The sequence below is a fragment of the Chaetodon trifascialis genome, chromosome 1 (assembly GCF_039877785.1).
Source record: "Chaetodon trifascialis isolate fChaTrf1 chromosome 1, fChaTrf1.hap1, whole genome shotgun sequence".
Lineage (NCBI taxonomy): Eukaryota > Metazoa > Chordata > Actinopteri > Chaetodontiformes > Chaetodontidae > Chaetodon > Chaetodon trifascialis.
The window spans coordinates 12954054-12973803 of record NC_092056.1 but is presented as its reverse complement, the minus strand read 5'-3'; the positions used below and the strand labels follow the sequence as shown (position 1 = coordinate 12973803).

At 40.1% G+C, this 19750-nt stretch overlaps 2 protein-coding genes across 4 annotated transcripts in view; one reads left to right on the top strand and one right to left on the bottom strand.

Moving 5' to 3' along the window:
• Positions 1-8870, bottom strand: part of syt7b (synaptotagmin VIIb) — a 92751-nt gene extending 83881 nt beyond the window's left edge. The window contains exon 1 of one of the 2 annotated variants that reach the window (XM_070977064.1): positions 8508-8870. In XM_070977064.1, the coding sequence (XP_070833165.1) occupies positions 8508-8556 (49 nt within the window). In that variant the 5' untranslated portion in view covers positions 8557-8870. The remainder of the gene's footprint in view (positions 1-8507) is intronic. The other variant, XM_070977143.1, reaches the window with a different exon arrangement.
• A 7678-nt stretch (positions 8871-16548) lies between these two features.
• The window catches only part of apba2b (amyloid beta (A4) precursor protein-binding, family A, member 2b), a 61629-nt gene continuing 58427 nt past the window's right edge, over positions 16549-19750 (top strand). For both annotated transcript variants that reach the window (XM_070984351.1, XM_070984260.1), the window contains exon 1: positions 16549-16735. The gene's annotated coding sequence lies outside the window, so the exon portion shown is untranslated. The remainder of the gene's footprint in view (positions 16736-19750) is intronic.

The following is a 19750-nucleotide window of genomic DNA, read 5'->3' as shown; positions in this document are numbered from 1 at the left end:
ATGAGTGCCTTTCAGAGTCACACAAGGCCACTGTGTGTTGAGACAGGAGTCCCAAAAAATATCTGTCATTCCATCCTATGTATCCAGCAAAATAAACTAATCACCACTTGAAGCTTGTTGCTGCAGTTTCCAAGCCAGGTTTTGTTCCATAAGTAGCTCAGAGATCAACTCAAATGCCAATCAGAAGGTCTGTAAGGCGAGCGCCCTGATCCAAGATGCCTTAATGTTCATTCAGCATGAAACAAAAATGATGCACGTACTATTCCAGTGATCAACAGGCAGCTTTCATGGGTCACATCTTTGCAACCCTATCACCAGACAAGAATGTCAGTATTGGACAACTACAAAAACCTGTATTGATTTCAATGACAATTACTTTTTTTTTTTTTTTTTTTTTTTTACATCCAATGGTAAAGTTTTTAATGGTTCTCACTTTCTGAAATGTCATTTCTGGTTAGAGTTGGGCAATTAAAACATTAAAGTTAGAAACGCTTGTGTTTATAGTCAGTGAAAAGTGGACTCCTGTCTCCTGCATGAAAGCTGGATGACCTTGACCCCTCCACCCTTACTTTGGACCTTGCTACATACAGGGAACACTACTTCCTATATTGGCATTGAATGCTGGCATTGGATGTAAATCATGAGGTGGACACTGGGCTGCCTTTTTGTAGCAGTGACCATGAAGTGACGCCTCCTGTTTGGTTGGGGCACCTGTGCTGAGGTGGACTGGAATCTGGATGAGATAACCTGAACCTCTGCATGCATTATAACCTCATGGCTGACAAGTGAAAAGAAGAGGCCAGTGACTCATGGCGGTCTGCACAATCCCCAGGCCAGGAGTGGAAACTAGCAGAGACAAGGAGCACAGAGGAAACTGGCTGCTCCTGAGGAGAAAATAAAAATGACCATAAAGGGAAATATCACATAAACAGCATCTGAATGCGTTTTGACGTCTCATTCGGCGAAGACAGATATAAAGTCCGTGCATGTGAAGGTTCAACACTCTCTTGTTGCTTGCATTACACATATGAGTCAATGCTCAAATAAATCTGCCATGTGTGTTAATTATATACAGAGGCAACCTTCTGTCTCACCCCATGTCTTATCGAGACTTCAGATTGGAAGAGACTACATTTAGTTGAACTGGAGATACTAAAACATACCATTACTGTTGTCAGCCTTTTACCAAACATAAGAGCTTGGAGAGCATCTCTCTCCAAATCTGTACACATAAATCACGATCCAAAAAAGGCAGATCGAGCTTCTTCTCTTCCTTTCTTCTGCTTTTCTCCTCTTTACTGCCTCTACGCACAGTATCTGGAGACCAGCGTTGCTTCAATGAGTTCACTGATTTAAAGGCCAAGTGTATGTCTCTCTCTCTCTCTTTCGCTTCCTCTTCAAAAGTACTCACTACTGGGAGACATAACATACATATTCTCTCAAAAACTAGACTGCCTCCCTCTCTTCCTCTCTGCCTCTATCTCCAATTATCTATTTCTGTCTTTTCTCCACCAACCCCCTATATCTGCCAGTAACATTTTCAACCCACACTGCTGGTACAGTGGTAGGCTACTTTCTTGACGCAACCTCATACAGATTTCAAAATCTTCTCTGCCATCTCTGGCCATCTGTTTTGCTTGTGCTCAGCTACTTATCAATAATTGCGAGGCACAAAGAAAAACCCAGACATGATGGCAAGCAGGGTCAAGTGAGAGGAGAGGTAGAATCAAAACGAACACACAAAACAATTAGGCTGCTGTCTTAAGCACGGACAAGCTGCTGAGACAGAGTTATATAAGAGCACAGGCATGTCTGACACGCGCAAAGACAACACACAAACTGGTTTAGGACAGGGATGTAAACAAATATGAGTGAATGATTGAGATCTTAACAGATATTATGCTCTGGAAAGATATGAAAACCATAGCACAGTTTTTGCAGTGAAATTTCTTCCCTTCACAAGTCCTCCAAATCAAATGAATAAAAAAAAAACATAGTTGTCCACTGTTATTACGCAGCTCTCTAGGGGAATTGGAAGCAACATAAAACCAGAGGGATTAGGTAAACAAGGTTCTTTATTGCTTGGATTGGTCCAAGGTAACTTAGATTTACAAATAACTAAAAAAGGAAGTGAACGAAGGAGAGAGGGCCCGAGGCTGCTGCTGAATTCAAATAAATACACACAACCAAAAGGGGACTCCAAAGTCAGCATTTTAACAAGGTCTACCTCACTCTTGATGAAAGAAACAAAATCTGACCTCTCCAAAACCAAAAACATGAGACAGCATCTACGCTTGCAGTGTTTCTGAGCGCACATATTCCTGAGAGTGTGTGCGTGTAGTTTCACAGAAAAAGCGAGTGCCTCAGCTTCACATCAAAATAAAGATCTAATATTTACGGTAGTGTAGCACTTACAGAATAAAGACAGATCCAGAGACATGGTGGCATGCAGCTCACATCAAATCACCACCTCCTCGACTGGCAGCAACAGAAAGTATATAGCTTGTCTGATGAAACGGCATTGTTTTGATGGAGAACTGGACTTGGTGCCTCTCCAATAAGGGTCCTCATGATAGCAGTCAGGAAGTGAAATGGATGTCATCTTGGCATTGGAACCATTGTCACACAGGGACCAGACACTCTACTTTAATGACATACAAAACACTGGATAAGATTAGACTCCGGGGGGGGGGGGGGGGGGGGGTTGGTGGGGGGGCACCGGCCGAGGTTGGAAAACTCCTCCCCTTAAGACACAAACCATTTTTGTAACCTAATGAATCATGCAAGATGACAAACCTACCCTCACACTTTCTAACTTGTAATCTTGCACGACCAAAGCCCACCACGTAGGTCAGTTGCGATCGTACATGCAGGCAGACAGATGCGACAGCTGTGCTCACTGTAGATAACAACTGGCAAAGGACTGGATCCAACATGCACCTCCGAATGTCGAGAGCAAAGCCAGGATTTCCTATTTGGAATATTTGATTTGTGCTTGTTGAACTTTTGTGAACAAAAACTACGTGTGGACTGAGCACACTGTTCTCAGGAGAACAGAGAGTGATGGAAAATGCAACCTTATGAGTCAACATACTTGCTGGCTAACACAGCAGCACAGGAAAAGTTCACTTTCTCTGCATTTAGGTATACGACGATGCAACTGATAGTCAAACAGGCTTCTGTTTTCCCTGGCGAACTCAACATTAAGTTTTCTTTGGGGCTTGTAAATGATTTCTGAATTTTTGTAACAGACCAATTTATAAACACGTAGGATTAAAGCTTTAACCGAATCGTACTTTTGGCTGTCCTCTGAAAGAGGCGCAGCTATGACTTCTTGGGCTTTCCTTTTGTACTTTGATAAAAAAAAGGACAGATTTCACTTGACTGATGTGTTCAATGCAATAAAATAGGAATTCACTTCAGTTTCACAAGTGGTTGGCACCGAGTCTCCTTCTTAGACTTGAGCTCCAGCTGTCTCAGCTACAGTTTCCAGCTGTTTGACTTGGGCTTCCATCTGGAGACGAATGAGCAAGGCACACTTTCAGGCAAGCCTCATCTTTGGACCCAGTACTGGCAGAAGAGAGGGAATCATATCAAGCAATCCTGAATGTGTTTCATCTACCTCAACATCCACTCCTGGGACTGCTTGTACATTGTGAGGTTCATCCTCAAGCTTACGGCTACCCAAAACTCTACTGGACCGCACAGGAGGCCAAGCCTGTAACGCCCTGACACCATGATCTCTATGAGGACACACAGAAGCTTTTTCTGATGTGACGCCCTGATCAGGCAGGATAGCATCATTCATCCGTGTCTTTCAAAACTGTTACAAATCACTGCGGAAAAATAGATCATATTCTTCTTGGCAGAGAAGCTTTTGTATGTATGAGGAGTATAAATGGCTGAAGGAAACAGGTAAACACAGAAAATGAAGCCAACCAGACAACATCCAGCATCTTCCAGCACTGACCAGTCAACCCTTGGTATAAATATGAACAGACATTTTGTGATGTAAACAAATACAAATAAAGATGATAGCTTTGTGTTGCACTGCAATGGCAATACAAAAAAGTAAGAGTCACCTCACATCTTGACCATTTGGATGATTTCATTTACAAATAATGAACATCCAAACATGCTGACGCGTTTGGCTGTGAGGCGTTCCTCAGGGAAAAGACCTGGTTTTTTATGATGCCTCCACTTCAAATTGTACACCATGAAAGAAATCGATGTGACAGTTTTCTGAAACGCTGAAGAATTTATTTGTCTAGCCCTGTTCACCGCACACAAACTCATCTCTGTCCCTCTCTGTGACACGTTGTGTCTTTTTATTGGCCCCCCTCCTGTCTGACTTTTCTATCCAGCTATCATTTTGATGTGATCTTCTATCATACTCCTCTTTGGCTGTAAATATCTGCGCAGCTAAGTAGAACAGAGCAACAGTACCCCTTTCATGGCCCCAGCGTCTCATCCCTTGAGTCTGTAAATCTCAACGTCTTGCTTCCCAACAGCGAGGCTCAGAGTTAAACTGGAAATGTAAATACCTTTGTTTCAGATTCTATTAATTACTGCGCTGTCTCTCTCTTGTCTCTTGCAGCTTGTCTCAAACCACTAATAAGATTCCAGCCCATTAGTTTTGAACCATAACGTTAATTAAACGTTTTCCTCTGAATCTGAATGCTACTAATATTATGCAATTATCTCTGACTGTTGACGTGCTGGATTAATAAGGAGTCTCTTTTGCACCTTGCACTGGGACCTACTTGACACCTGACATTTACACCTGGCCTGTTCTGGAGAGATTACAACAACACTGCAGGAAGACCTCGACAAACCAACTACAGAACACTACAGCACCCCAACATGTATCTGCGCTTATGCTCCACAGTGCTTCCTCTGATTCATTGCACATTTTCCGCCTGATCTTCTAAAGAAATACATAATAACATCCTGCGGATTGCAGGTTATGTACTCTATTATTACTGCTTAGACTAGCACGACCTGGTCAATATTTGTGAAAACCATAGTCTTACACTGTATAACTACATCAAAATTGAAGCCCACTCATTGACATCGACACAAATTTTTTTGTCGATGTCAATGAGGCCCTGAATACTGTTTGGATTTTTAACGATGTAAATCTGTTGTGGTATTGACACTTCCAGAATTAAGAATTACACCAAGAAAAGCTGCCAGTTTGAGTTTCCTGATAACATTAAAGGCTAAAGTCTTAATATCGTTAATTATATTACAGTTAAGTAACTGTCAAACAAATAATTGTAAAAAAAAAAAAAAAAAAAAAATAGGGCAAGACACAGGACTAAATTATAACAGTATAACAGTGTAACACATATAGAGAGACAACCATTTACTCATATTCACAACTGCAGGCAATTGTAATCTACAGTTAAACTAACCTGCAGCTCCTGCACCTACGATCATGTTAAGAACAGCTTCTCTGTCAGTGTAATTAGGAAATTCTGCCACGTTGACAGTATGTAGAGACACAGCAATCTCTGGCATTTTGTCATTTAAGAAAAAAAATGTTCCTCACAGTGTAGTACAGTTTTTTTTACATTTGCTGAAATGCACTGGTCTCATTATGGTACTTGCTGTTGGTAGATACCCTGATATGAGGTGTAGGAACTGATATCAGGGGAAAAAAGTCGGATCGGTGCGTCCTCATTCTTGCTGAGGTAATACTTCCCGACACTGCACCATGTGCCACCCAATATACAGTGTACGACAGACACCTCAGGAAACTGATTCTGCTGCATGAATCTCAAGCATGAAGGAAAACACGAATTCAAGGCACAGAATGACTAAAACATCCAACAAAGTGTTGCTCAGACATCTCGTTTGTATCTTTGGAGCCAACAAGCACAAAAAAAATAATGCCTTCAATCACTAGCTAAAGCGTACACAAACACACTAATCTGACTATTGTCAGCAAATCTGGGGTTTCCACCAAGTTAGACTGACTTTTTCGTGTTTAGCTCATCGCACAGCTCAACCTCACAAGAGAGCTAATGAGTGCTGAGATGACTTTACGCTGGTCTCTTTATGAACCTGCAGACTCACATTTTCTTCGGCTCCATGGTGAACAGTCACTTTTGTGTTTAACATAATTTTAAAACACTTCATGCTTTCCCGAAACTGATCTCCAAATAGATTTTCTCTGCAATAAAATAGATTAAACTTATTTTTCATTGTCTCTAGACTATCCAGGGTAATGCAACATGACAATTAAAACTGGGAGCTGGGCCATAAATTTTTTTGGTAATGAATCAGGGCTATCGCTCAGATTCATTTTGACACAGCAGATAGCCTATAAGCCTAAAACACCATCTGCTTCAGTCGAGGGTTTAAGTGGTAAAACAGGCTGTGGCCCAACAGGAAGTTAAGGGCTTCAGGCATCTTTAATATGTCACAAACATGAAGTTACAATGTTAGAAAGGCTGTTTGTCTGAGTTACAGATTTATGGTTTGAACATGGATAAAAACAGTCCTCTTGCTCCTCCTTGGCTCACAGTGTTTCACCATCACTGTTTGCTTTTGTTTCATCTTTCAGTCAGTTGGGTGGAAGATATTTACTTGATGCAATAAATCAATAAATCTACTTGCAAGGTTTACTCGAGTATGGTAATGTCTCCAAAACTGTTTGTTTGTATGTGAATCATTTGTAAATCAGAAAAATATTCACATCAGCACTTTTCTGTATTATGCATTTGAATTATTCCCGGTGTTAGCAAGTCCAAAATCTGAACTGAAATGAACTGAATCTCCAAAATGAGGAGATGTTTCTGAGAATTATTATTACTATCATTGGTTGTTGGAATGCTGCAATTTCTGATTGTGATGAATAAAATACTCTTTATATTTATTGTGGTTATTATTATGCCTTGTAGTGGTATCATGTTGTTTATTATGTTTTCATGGTAGAAATCATAAAAGTTGCTTCAGCTGGCTTTATAGGAAAGTTTTACTTCAGTATTTTTTTTTAAATACACAGTCCTGTGCTTCACTGTGACTTATATTTCACCTTTTCACCGATGCTTTTTGACTTGCACACCTCTCTCTCACACATTCCCTCTCACTCTCAGATGCAACAGAATTCACACACACACACACACACACACACACACACACACACACACACACACACACACACACACACACACACACACACACACACACTCTCTCTCTCTCTCTCTCTCTTTCCTGTTTGTCTCTCTCTCTGCCACACAAACTCTCCATCACACATACACGCCTGTCATGTAATCATGAAATCACTTCTAGTTGCAGATGGTGACTCATCTTTTGTCCCTGGTGAAACCATATCTGGCAATGAGGTCGTAAGACATTTTGGATGTGGGACGATGCAGTGTGCCACTGTGCACGGCACCGCTCACCACATGGGGAACTCCTGGCTAAACAGCATGCTTTACAGCTGGTAAAAACAAAGATATTAGACGCCCATAAAGCTTGACAGCTGCACATAAAAAATGAAACGTATTCCCTTGCCAGCAATATCACATCATTATCAGCATGCTGCTTAGATGTAAGAAAAGGAGAGTTCACAGAGAGATTTCAAGCACTCACCGTGTGGTATAATGCTCTTGCTATTTTAACTACAAAAACTAGAATTCTGTCAAGAATTGTGCTGCTGATATCTCACTTGTTTCACATTTGCATGTATAGTTGGGAGAGTTTTTGAACATCACATGCAATAAACTGGTGAATCTAAAACAGGTTGAAACAATGCAGATGATGGTCACGCTGTGCAGACTGCATGCCAATCATGAAAATGATACTTAACTAACTCCATGTGGGTGTGGTGCACACGAGAAAAGTCCTATTGGTGCTTATTTAACAGTGCATAATAAGGCACTGGCTGCGTCATGTCGACAGACATTCAGAGACGAATCTCCTTCAGCATCAGGTGTTAGTCAGTGACCTCGACCTCAGTTCAAAGATTGAGAGTAAAAATACCCCGTATGGCTCTGGCAGAAGCATCGTCATTACTTATCCTGATGGGATGCTCGTGTCATTACACACCGTCTGCTCTCTCCCCTCCGACCACAAAGGAGGACACACATCCGTAGCGACTCAATTACAGACAACAATACAAACACACGCACCTCGGAGCTGCTCATCAATATGACCGAGAATGGATGACCTTGTGCATATACGCTCAGGTCACCTCGTGCGAAAACGACCAAATCGAGCACAACAAGTGCCCAAGTGGCTGTCTCACAGACAGTCACCACATTGCCACCTTGGGTGTATCACCCCCTTCTCGCTACCGTGCAAGGCTTTTTTGGTGAAAGACACACGGGCAATAGCACAGCAGTTACCATCAGCTTGTTGGAATGACCCCCAGCATCATTACTTGACATCAACATGACACACTCAAGGGTATCTGGCAACCAACGCGAGAGCTTTGAACTACACAGAGCGTCTGGATTGAAATGATCCACCGATGGCCGCTGGAATCTTTTGCTCACCTTTGCTGTTATCTTCTTCTCTGTTGAGATGCATGACTCTTCTTACCATGTACTCATTTAGGCTGCCTTGTTCTTGTAGCAAAGCTCTTTCCCCAAAGAGTTCTCAACATAAACTCTAATTCCAATTCTGGATCTGTGGTCCTTTGCCCGCTTATTGTCTTGTTCGGCTGGCACGCGTGGACGCGCCTGCACTTGTGCGTCCTCCTCCCCTTGTTGTGCTGGAGGAGCAGGTAGTGTAGGTGATGTTGGAAGTCTGCGTGTATTTTGGCTCTCTCACTTTCCCCCCCTCTGTCTCTTCTTTTCTCCCTCTCAGCCCAGAGTCGCTCAAAGGGATGGTCGCATCGAGGGTTTTAGGGAGGAGACGGCAGGCAGACGGGCGGGGTGATGTGAAGTAAGTCGGTAGGAGGTCGTCTACTCAGCTGAGGCGAGGAATCCGTGCGCCCTCAGTGCTGTTGACCGTCTCACCAGAGGTTCCCGTCTTCGGCATCACAACACCCCGTGACATTTTGTTTCACTTCGAAACTACACACTGCTGAGCTGCTCATGATGACATTTGAACAGAGATAAATTTGGATATCCGTGTGCATAATTCGTTTTTTATATAGGCCATTATCGATCATATTTACAAAAAAGAAAAAAATCGCCCGTGTCCATGGCATAGAGCTTTCAAGGTTGTAGCCCTCGTTTTTGATAAGAGTGGTAATTACAGACAGACAGCCGATTCTATTCATCTAAATACAGTACAGTATAGAAGCCTGTCGCTGCTCTGAGCGATGAAAGGGCGCGTGTGAGCACAGAAGTATAGAGAAATTGGCAATGTGATCCGCAATGACATGAATTAATGCTTGTTTTTCCAATCAGTCAAAAGATCATCAATCATCTCCACACCGCTCGGAATCACTAATCAATGGGATTCACGTGAGATTCTCCGCGCATGGAGATACGTTTTTACGCACAACCTGCCTAAGTTGCTGCCCACTTAACTCTCGCTCACGTGTTGAGCCTCTATTAAGCTTTTCATTAGTGTCAGTGTCATGAGCAGCCTGTGTGCTTTCATTATGACCATCAAGCCATTACAGCCAATAGGCCCATACAATCGATAAGGCACATTTACTCGCCATTCACGTTCGCCCAGAGCCACGCGTGTAACATGGCTCACTGGCGGTCTCTAGTGTTGCGCATCAATCAATGGCAGTCGTCTGGATGCTGATGGAGGAGACCACTACTCCCGTGCATTATTGACATTTGATCATACTAAACTTAAAATGTGCGTATTGTATTTCACTAGCAGTGGAGGGAAAATGGTATTATGTAGTCAAATAAAAACAAATAATAATAAAAAATAAAAAACAAAGCAGGTCTCTTAACATTAAAATTATGATGAATCAAGGTTGTGAACCAACCTTTTAACACATTGTCAACACTATGTTCTTCAGAGCACTAGTTTATATTGTCAGGTAAACATCGCGCTTATGTACAATTTCATAGGAACACAAAGCACAGACGTTTTACAATCAGCTGGTAACTGAGATGACTGTGTAACATCTATGGCATGTCTGTCCAGATCCATCATCTACTCATATTACTGTGGGTTATGCATTTATTCCAGTGAAGTCTTGTTTTGGTGAGTTTTTATTATCTATTGAATTGAGGGTCTAGTAACAGAAGGTGTTGCGTGTGGTGAAGGTGTAAACAAACTTAATATTGATCTATAAGCCACAAGTTGCATTTAAAAGAAACATGCTAAAGTTGATCTGGAATATGAGACAAAGCTTAAATTATATTGGAATGGCCTTCTTTGTGCTACAGTTTACCACAACTGCTTGATTAATCATCAGTGCATGTTGTTTCATAGGTGCCACATCCCTGTTTGGGTTTTACTGCACTTTACAGCTCAATACCAGTTCAGTGGTCTGAAATGTTGAGTTTGACATACACTTTTGTTCCTTTGCTCCACTATGCTGATTTCTGTGATCGCCTCTCTTGTGATAGCATCTTGTGTGATTTTTGCGCATCTGTATAAAGCAGATAATGTTCCAGTAAAGCCTTGTTGGTTCTGCTTTATGGCATTGTTTAATTTGATTTATTGCAGAGTGCATTCATTCCTGGAAAAAAATATGCTCTCTGTGTATCAAACATGAGACAAAAACAGCTTTTTCTGCTGCAAACTTCTCATTGCATCAGCTCTCCTCCTCACCCTCACACCCTCCCTTTTCCTCACATTATCTCTACGATGAATATTTATTAGCCTGTCACAGTGTCTTCTCTGAACTCAAAACAACACATTCATCAACACAACTCGAGCCATGCTTTAATCCTCAAGGGGTTTTCAGTGACGTCGCATAATTTCTTCACAAAGATTTGCTCAGTGTGTGGGATGTTTTTATATTTGAAATTATAAAAGAGAGGTTCACGAGCACTCACTGATTCCAGGTAATTTCAGAGCCATTATATCACAGTCAACACCATTATCATTATAAGCATTAAGGAAACCCAGCTGAGATGGTGAACAGCAGCCTTGGAAATAATGTGCTGTATTGTTAAAGCATATTCATAGACTTCTGATATGCACAAGTCAAATGACACAAGTTTGAGCTACAGAATAAACATGATATGAAAGCATATTTTATACTGCTCTATACACTCAAGATGGTGTAACTCAGCTAAAGATATTACTCAGATAAAGGCATTTGACGTGCCCGAACTCCTACAGGTGGGTCGACCATTATTCCATCAATGAATTGCACACAATTGACCTGTCTCAGCTAGAAAACCACATCTGTCGTATTCTGTGGAGGTCTACTAGCAGAGGTATTGATATTGTGACATGCTCTGGAGGCATATGAAGTTGCCTCCTCTCTGAAAAAAGCATCAGAGGAGCAGTAATTTTTGGATTACAAAATGTTGTTTATTTGATGTGTTGTTTTTTCATAGAAATCTGACCATAAGGTACAATCCAATGTACTGTATTCCAAAAGAAATCAGGGCTATTTCTGTACATAGTCCTGATGAATGAGGAAGAAAAGACAGTTGACAAGTTGGTGTGATTGCAGTACAATGAACTTGCTGTGATGAGAAAACACAAGCATGAATTTGAATGAAACACAATCAGCAGAACAATAGAAGAAAGATTTCCCTTCTTCTGTTGCTGAAGAATGTGAATTAGCTCAATGATAACTCTGGTTGAATGCACCCCTTTCAGTGAAGTGTTTGTTTGGTGCTTTGTAGTGTCATGAGTCATCAGGCAATTGTATTAGAAATGTTTATGCACTTACTTTTCTTTTGGAATATGTTTCACAGAACCATAGTAAGTGGGATATGTGTTATGTATTACCTGCAATCAGTGTAATTTGGGGTGGAAATTTACACTAATGTGCACTGTTCTACAGCAGAGCTGTGCTTTCTGATGCCAATTTTTCAAAGTATGGTAGTGTACGAATCTTACCAAAGTTTAAAATCTCCCCTCCAACATTAAATCTTTAACATGAAGTTTTATTTCGGGTCACTAAAATGGTGGTCGGGGAAATGGCGGTGTCAATATAATGAAAGAACAAATCAAATATTATGACAGCAGCAATGAGTTATGGTGAAATAAAAATCATGCAATAGCAGAGGTATTTCAACTATCAAGAGAAAAATCTCAGACGAGATTGTTCTCTGATGAAAAGAAAATCACAGTTAAAAGCTCAGGGAGCTGGTACAACATCACAGCTGCACAAAGAGCTGTTTCAGTGAGGGTGTGATAAGAGGCTTAGAGAGTACAGACAAGTCAGCGTTGTCAATCAAGCTGCAGTTTCAGTGGGTTCATGAATGGTCATAATGGATATTAATGTGTGCTCTGCTATGACACATACTTATTCAGAGTTTTTAAGTGAAATACATATGAACTAGTATGGCAGTGAACACAAACCACTGAACCTTTGATACAAGAAAAACAAATACATGTAATGATATCAATCAGTGAGATGATGTTTTTAAGTACTGTAGTATGTGGTCCTCCACTATAATAATTTGAATGCTGAAGTGTCACAGAAAATTGACTTCAACAGCTCTGTGTGGCATTAATTAACTGAAATTGTGGCGATAGTGGCAATTTACATTATTGTGTACATTATGGGATTTAGCTAAATTGGGGGGCACAATTTAAGTTTTTGTACTGAATTTCCAAAATTGTTTCTGGTTTTAATATGGTGTTGTTTGTTTGTAAATACCTAAATATGCTGATGTATGATATATATGTGTATATATCATCATTGTTTAAAGTGTTGTAGTCATTTTCCCTTGGGCTAATACAGGTCTCCATTCAAATAAAACATGCATAAAGAGTAAAGCTAATTTAAAATCAAATTTCTGTGGTCTTTGTTCACGTCTGAAATTACTGTCTGACATCTTCTTCTTGACAAAAGGCCAGTACTCTGTGTTTATCTTGTCTCTGTGAAGGCAGCATGATTTTTTTTATTAGGAGCAGCTTGTTTTTCATTGTAAACGATGTGCTGCTTTCTTCTGTTCTTTATCTCCATAAACTCATTTACCTATTTTCATTTCAACAGCACTGACACAGACAGAGCTCCCTCTAGTGAACGGACTGACACAACACAAAATTTAAGTAGTAAACAAATGCAAATATATGTTGGATCAATTAGCTGATAGGAAGGGTTAAAAAATGTGGGTTTGCAAAAACTGATTTTCCATCTATTCTTGAAAGATGATACAAGCTGAATTTGTAAGGATGTTCCTGACTTAATTTTATTTTATTTTCGGTTCTAGTCTTCTTTCGACTTGAAACATCACCTTTTCTTGGTGTCCATGATTATAATTGCTGAGTGTAATGTTAAATATTCAATATGGTGTCTTGCTTGCTGTATCTTTTAAATCAAGTATAAATAATGATTAAACAAAACATCTTCCACTTTCTGACCAGTATCTAATAATATGTAGCAAACAGAAAACAATAAATAGCAAATAAAATAAAATAAAATAAAATAAAATGAAATGAAATGAAATGAAATAAAATAAAATAAAATAAAATAAAATAAATGCTGAAGCCTCGTCCAGATATCCTGAAAAAATACACCGTCAATAACAGGAAGAAAAATATTTCTATTTTAGTACATGAACAAAAATGCTGGTTAAAGAAACGAAAATAATGTCTTGTGTCAATCTGTCCTCTGTCAGAAATAAGGGAAACATACAAAACAATCCTTAAAGGTCTTGCCATGCTAACATTGCTATATTATCATCTGAACAATACTATATTACAAATTTGCACACACAAGTCTTTTTTTCATGATCTCAAATGACGCTTAATGAAGTGGGGGGGGGGGGTTTTGTTTTGTTTTTTAAATATTTTTCTTTCATGTTGGTTTCTAATGCTTGTGTTTGGTTTTCTATTTTCTATTTTCCTCTATTTTCCTCATCTTGGCTGCAGCTCTACCAGCAATGTGATATTCAATTGTTTACTACTGCCACCTATTGCTTTGGAGGTATAACAGCACTCGAATTTCTAATGGTGTTTCAGAACAGACGACTCAGATCAGTAGAGTCCTCTCTACTAAGATATTTTTCAGGACCTGAAAAAATATAAATGTATGTCTATAAGTTTGTACTTTTAATGATGAACTCTGTAAGTGCGTTGTGCTTTGCTTTTAGACATTTACAACCGTGACGTTGCCTCTAGCAGGAGTTGCTGTGATTCTAGCTGTGGAACCTGGTGCTGAGTGGTACATGTGTCCTGCTGAAGATGCTCAAGTTAGAAACATGTCCTTTTCAATGTCTCCACAAGAACATGATGCACACAATATAAAAGAATAATATATTTGGTGTCTGTTACCTTTCGAGTTTTGTTCACATTGGCATTAAACAGGAAATATCTTTGGGATTTTGCCAGGACCTTTGCTTGAAAAATTTTAAATTGCTTGATGTACTTAATCATGAATTTATGACAGAAACATAAAATCAACATCTCATTGAAATACTGTCTGTGACAGTTACATACTTACTTTAGCATGCTTGATTTTTTTGAAAATGTAAAGTGGGGACCCAATTCCCAGTTGGTGAAAGATTGTTGCCTTTCAAAGGGATTAAGTGTGATTCTCTGTGGCATTTGTGGATTTAATGTGTCAGATTTCAGCCTTATCCATCTGTCATTTGCTGGGTGCTTCATTCAGTTGTAATGTAAACACATGGCCACTTAGTGGCAGTGCTTGCCTACCCCTCACTTAGAGGGAATCTTCCTTGTGACTTAACTTAAGTGTTCTTTTACATGACAATAAAAGCAAAATATTCATGGATAACACAATAAAACCCAAGGCTGATCCATTGTGAGCCACTGTGGTTGATACAATTTGCAACAGTTAGTTGCAGTTAATGAATGGGATTACAGTTAACCTCTAAAATGAAACAAACAGCAATGTGTTCTGGAAACAGAGTTGCTGTCATTCTGGATAATCCACAAATCTCAGAGTGAACAGTTTTCTTTGGAAATACTTCCCCCATGAGAAATACCCCAATGAAAGTGTCACACATCAGAACTGATGCATTTATATTGTTTCAATCCAAAGCGCTTAACAATTAGTCTCTCCACCAATGGTGGTGAGCTACCATGCTGGGGATTGAACCACCAAGCCTGTGATCAGTGGATGACCCACTCTACCTCCTTCAATTCAATTCAATATTCCTTTATTAGTCCCACGAGGAGAAATTCCAAATTCCAATTCAACCACAGCCACAGTTGTATTACATTTTAAAATGTAATATGTCAGTGCTATGAGCACCACAAATAAAATTCCATTGACCTCCATTGTATTAGGGTGAACAGAGAAATGAGTTGAATATCCCATAACTGCATAGATAACACTAGAGGTGAGAATATATGTTCTTCTGTCATGTGAACTGAGCCTCTATACATCATTAAAAAATATAATTAAAGACATCTTCAGATTCTTCAAAGTCTCATAAATGTCTTGCACACCCTCATAAATATTATTATTACTCTGGTGATTAGACCTCTGTTCAGTGTGGTGTTGTACTGGGAATTACATGAAGTCACCAATCAATTAATTGATGGTTATCACACCATTTGTATATCTGGAATTGAGTTCTACCATATTTTATTTGGGGGGAAAAAAATTTAAGTTTATCTAAACTTTCATATTTGTTAGGGCATACTATTTTGTGAAATAATAATGATAATATTAATGATTATTGCGCAACATGAAAATTTTATATCATTGCAACTTGTCTGTTTACACCAACACAATCCTGAAAATTGCACTAATCAACAACGCACCTGTGGAGATAGACCATGGGCAGAGTTTGGCTCAAACAAAAAATACATTTAAACTTATATTAAAGGTTAAACTGATTTTTCAGGCTAGGTGACCTTTCAAAATGTAATTTTTTTGTTTATCGTATTTTTTTTTTTTTTTTTTTTTTTTTTTTAAATCTACGACAATATCAGACATGTCTCCGGATACAGAAAATTCGTTTGGAAACCAGTCACTTCCGGCTGCCATCTTCGTTTACTGTAAGGTAAAGAGGCAAGTTGCTTAGTAGTTCAGGGGAAGGATATTTTCTCATTCAAATGGGAGAGTCTTTGGGAAAACTAGCAATGTACAACAAAGCAGTGAGTGTTGTAAAATGTCTTGTTATATGTAGGTGCACTGGCTCTGATGTAAAGTTAGCTAGCTTAGCTAACTTTGTTGGCTAGCTTAATCAGCTATAGATGGCGAATGGTAATGTAGCCTGTACCAACCTCCATGCAACATGAAAACATTTAACAAAATTAGCATTAGATGGTTTTGTGTTCATTTATGGTGTCATTTCGGTGCAGAAAAGTAAACATTAAACATTAAAAAATGTTAATACAGCCTTGACAGCAGTTTCTGTTGTAGCTGTAACTTAGCGAGTTGAGTACTTTGGATATCTGATTCTCGTACATATTTGTTATGACGAATGTGGTAACGACTGAGTAACGGATTACGTTAAGTAACGGTCACGCTCGCGCTGCTCGGGTGGGGTAGCTGGCTCTCGTGCATGCGTTGTGTTCAGGGACCAGACAACTGCAGTGGGCTCGTTTGTTTTATGCTCGTTCCGGGGCCCCGCTGTCAGGCACTGTGCCTATAAGCTTTCTGTTGGTGAATCGCAGACTGAGTGATGCGCGACCAGTCAGCACCATCTCTCGCGAATCTCAAAAGGAGGTGACTTGATCAGCATATGAAATTGTCCAGGTGAGACACAGTTTTATTAAAATGTCACAAAGAAGCAGTTAATCATCGGTAAACATCGATGAACCTCGCTCTGTCAGCGTCGGCTCTGTCTGTCCGTTCAGACTGTAGCAGTCCTCCTCCAAGGCATCCGGAGGAGCGGCGGATGGATGCTGATCTGCGCTGCCCGTGGATTTGTCCACAGCATCAGTGTTAACAAGGGCCGTGAGGTTTGACCGAAAACGTTTCTTGCTTTATAAGTCTGTCGTTTAATTTACGCTATATGTGTTCCTGTGCAACTCGGTTGAAAGATTTGAGCTGTTCTGAAGTCTGTTCACATCTAATGCTACAATTTTCGGTGATTCATCAATGCGCAGCTTTGTCTACGCCTAAAATAATCGATTCTAGTTTTATTGCCATAGGCCTATAATGTCTCATGAGATGCGGAAGGTCATTAATTTTTAGATGTCCTTAATGGTCCAATTCCTTTCCTGCATCGTTTTAGTAAACGGCACCTCGGGCATGTGCAGGCTACTCTGAGTTCTCTTTGTGGAAATGGCTTATTCAAGCTTGAAATCTATTTTCTTTAATATACACCCTATTGCACCACACTTGTCCAACATTTGAATGGCATATTAAGTTGAATTCCTAACCATCCATGTTGTTAGTCACAAGGTTGAAGTTGAAAACAGGGCGAGGTACTCTACACAGCTTGAAAATGCTGGTTTCAAAGTTAAGACCTTAACGCTGTGTAAGGCTCGTGTGTATGTGAAGCCTATATGTGGTGGAGGATTTGTGTATCCTTCAGTGCCTGCTGTGCACCACTCTGTGCCAGTCCCGGGCCACAGGGGAGGGCAGTTGCTGACAGGCGTTGTGTCTGGCCGTTCATTGTTCAGAGTGAGCAGGGGACAGGCTCAAAGGGTCTGCTTTGCATCATACAGTGTTATGTCAACGTTCACATCTGTCCTCATCCAGTCATGCAGAATGCATTTCATCAGCCATCCTCCGCCTTGTGATGTCTTTGGGCTGTCTGATGTTTACAGTTCAAGACTTGTTTTGTTGGTTTCTTTCACAACAACAATACTGTCGCTGGGGTTGATTCCGGCCACATCAAATATGCAGTACATGTTATTAAGCTGCGTTAAATGGTAAATATAGGTTTTGCTGTGATACAGTGAGATTTGAGACTTCCATGCAATATTTGGCTGTATTTTAGGTGATTCAACATGATATGATTAGGTCGCCTCAGTAATCTATGATCATGGCTTAGTATAACAGTAGGGGATATTGCAGCCCCTTCATTGAACCTCTGCACACCTCTTTTAAAAACGTTAGTAATCACAAACCATATAGCCCTAAACAAAAGATAGCCACTCACATCTTAGCCTTTACAATTGATCACCTAATCTGAATTTGTAAATTGTTCTTTGTGAGAAGGTAGGCAGACATCTAGTTTTGTGTGACACAAGAGGAATGCTGATAAAATGTGGAAACATTTCTGTAAAACAAAGAAAGAGGTTAACGGCAGACAGAATAAATGTGGAAGACGGGGCTTGTAAAGTGGGGAGTAGAGAACAGAAAAAAGAGAAGGACAACAATGGCTGTGTCGCAGCTGAGGATGACCAGTGCTGTAGTGGATGAGGGCAGATAGAGGAGAGTAATGCATGGCTATTAGCGAAAGTGAAGGGCCCCTGGAGAGCCATGACAGAAACCTATAAGGCCTCGGAGGATGCAGCGAGCATGTTGACCATGTTGAAAATGGGGATGCTAAGTTTTCATTTCCTCCTTCTCTTCCCAGCTTTTCCTCTAGGTCTGTCCTCACTTGCTCTGCACTCTCCCCTTGTGCTTGTCTCTTTCACTCCCCTCCTTTGTCTCACCATCTCCGTAGCCTGGGATAGTTTTCTGTTTAGCACCTGCACTGAAGGACAAACACCCTCTCTGCAGCCTGCTGGGATTTTATTCATGCTGCAGTCGTAGGATACTAAATTGGACTTCGGGGGAGGAAACCATCCCTGCTGTACAGTTTCTGAAAGATAATAATAACCTTTTTGAAATCTGTGATTAAATCATTAATCTGCCAATACAATTGATCTAAGTGAACTTGTTATTAGGTTTAGCTAAACAAAAATATTTGTTTAGCGCAAATTAGCCTGCCTTAGCATCGTGGATGGGAGTGCCACAGGGAAATAGGCTATCCATTATATAATATCATGTATAATATCTTCTTAAGAGCTTTGCTCTGTAAGCTATGGATTTCACATACCATACAAACATAACGTTTACATTTTCTGTTCATAACATTGGTGTGGGCGGAGGTATAATAACATACTAATATGTCCTTTGGCAAAAACAAAAGATTTCAAGATAATTAAACCCATATATAGGGCTTCAGGGTGGGTGATGATTTTCACATTGTGTAAAACCATTAGAGGCAAAAAAAAAGGCAACTGAAACGATGATTTATGATGAGGCTTTTGTAAGATAAGTGGTGCTGCAGTGTTGTTGCAGACATCTGTAGTGTTGTAGAAAAGCTTTGTGTGAGCAATTAGAGCGAGCAAATTTCTGTTCAACACAGGATTTAGCATGTAGAGGACAAGCTGTGAGCCACACGGTTGCTGTGTGTTAGCTAGTAAACAGAGACAGAGAATTACAGATGAGGGGTTTACCTCTGAAGGTAGGGTAAATTCCGTTCAAAACAAAAGAACTGACCAGTTTAACAGGAAAGGATATGTCCATCCCGAAGCAGAATTTCTGTTTTGCCACTTTTAATTTTGGACTACTGCAGGGCTGCGTCTGCTTGATATTTTTGATCAAAATGTTAATTGTTTTCGGGTGTATTCAGTTAATTATTTACCTCATCAAGTTAATTGTGAAAAAAGCCTAACACCGCTTCCTAGAGCTCACAGATCTACAAACATAGTGAACTGTCACTGTAAGGGGGAAAACACAGCGCCACCACTTAAAATTGGTACATTGTTATGTTACTTGAGACATTACGTCCAAATTGCTTTAATGTGAATCAAAGCTCTGCTGTTGTGA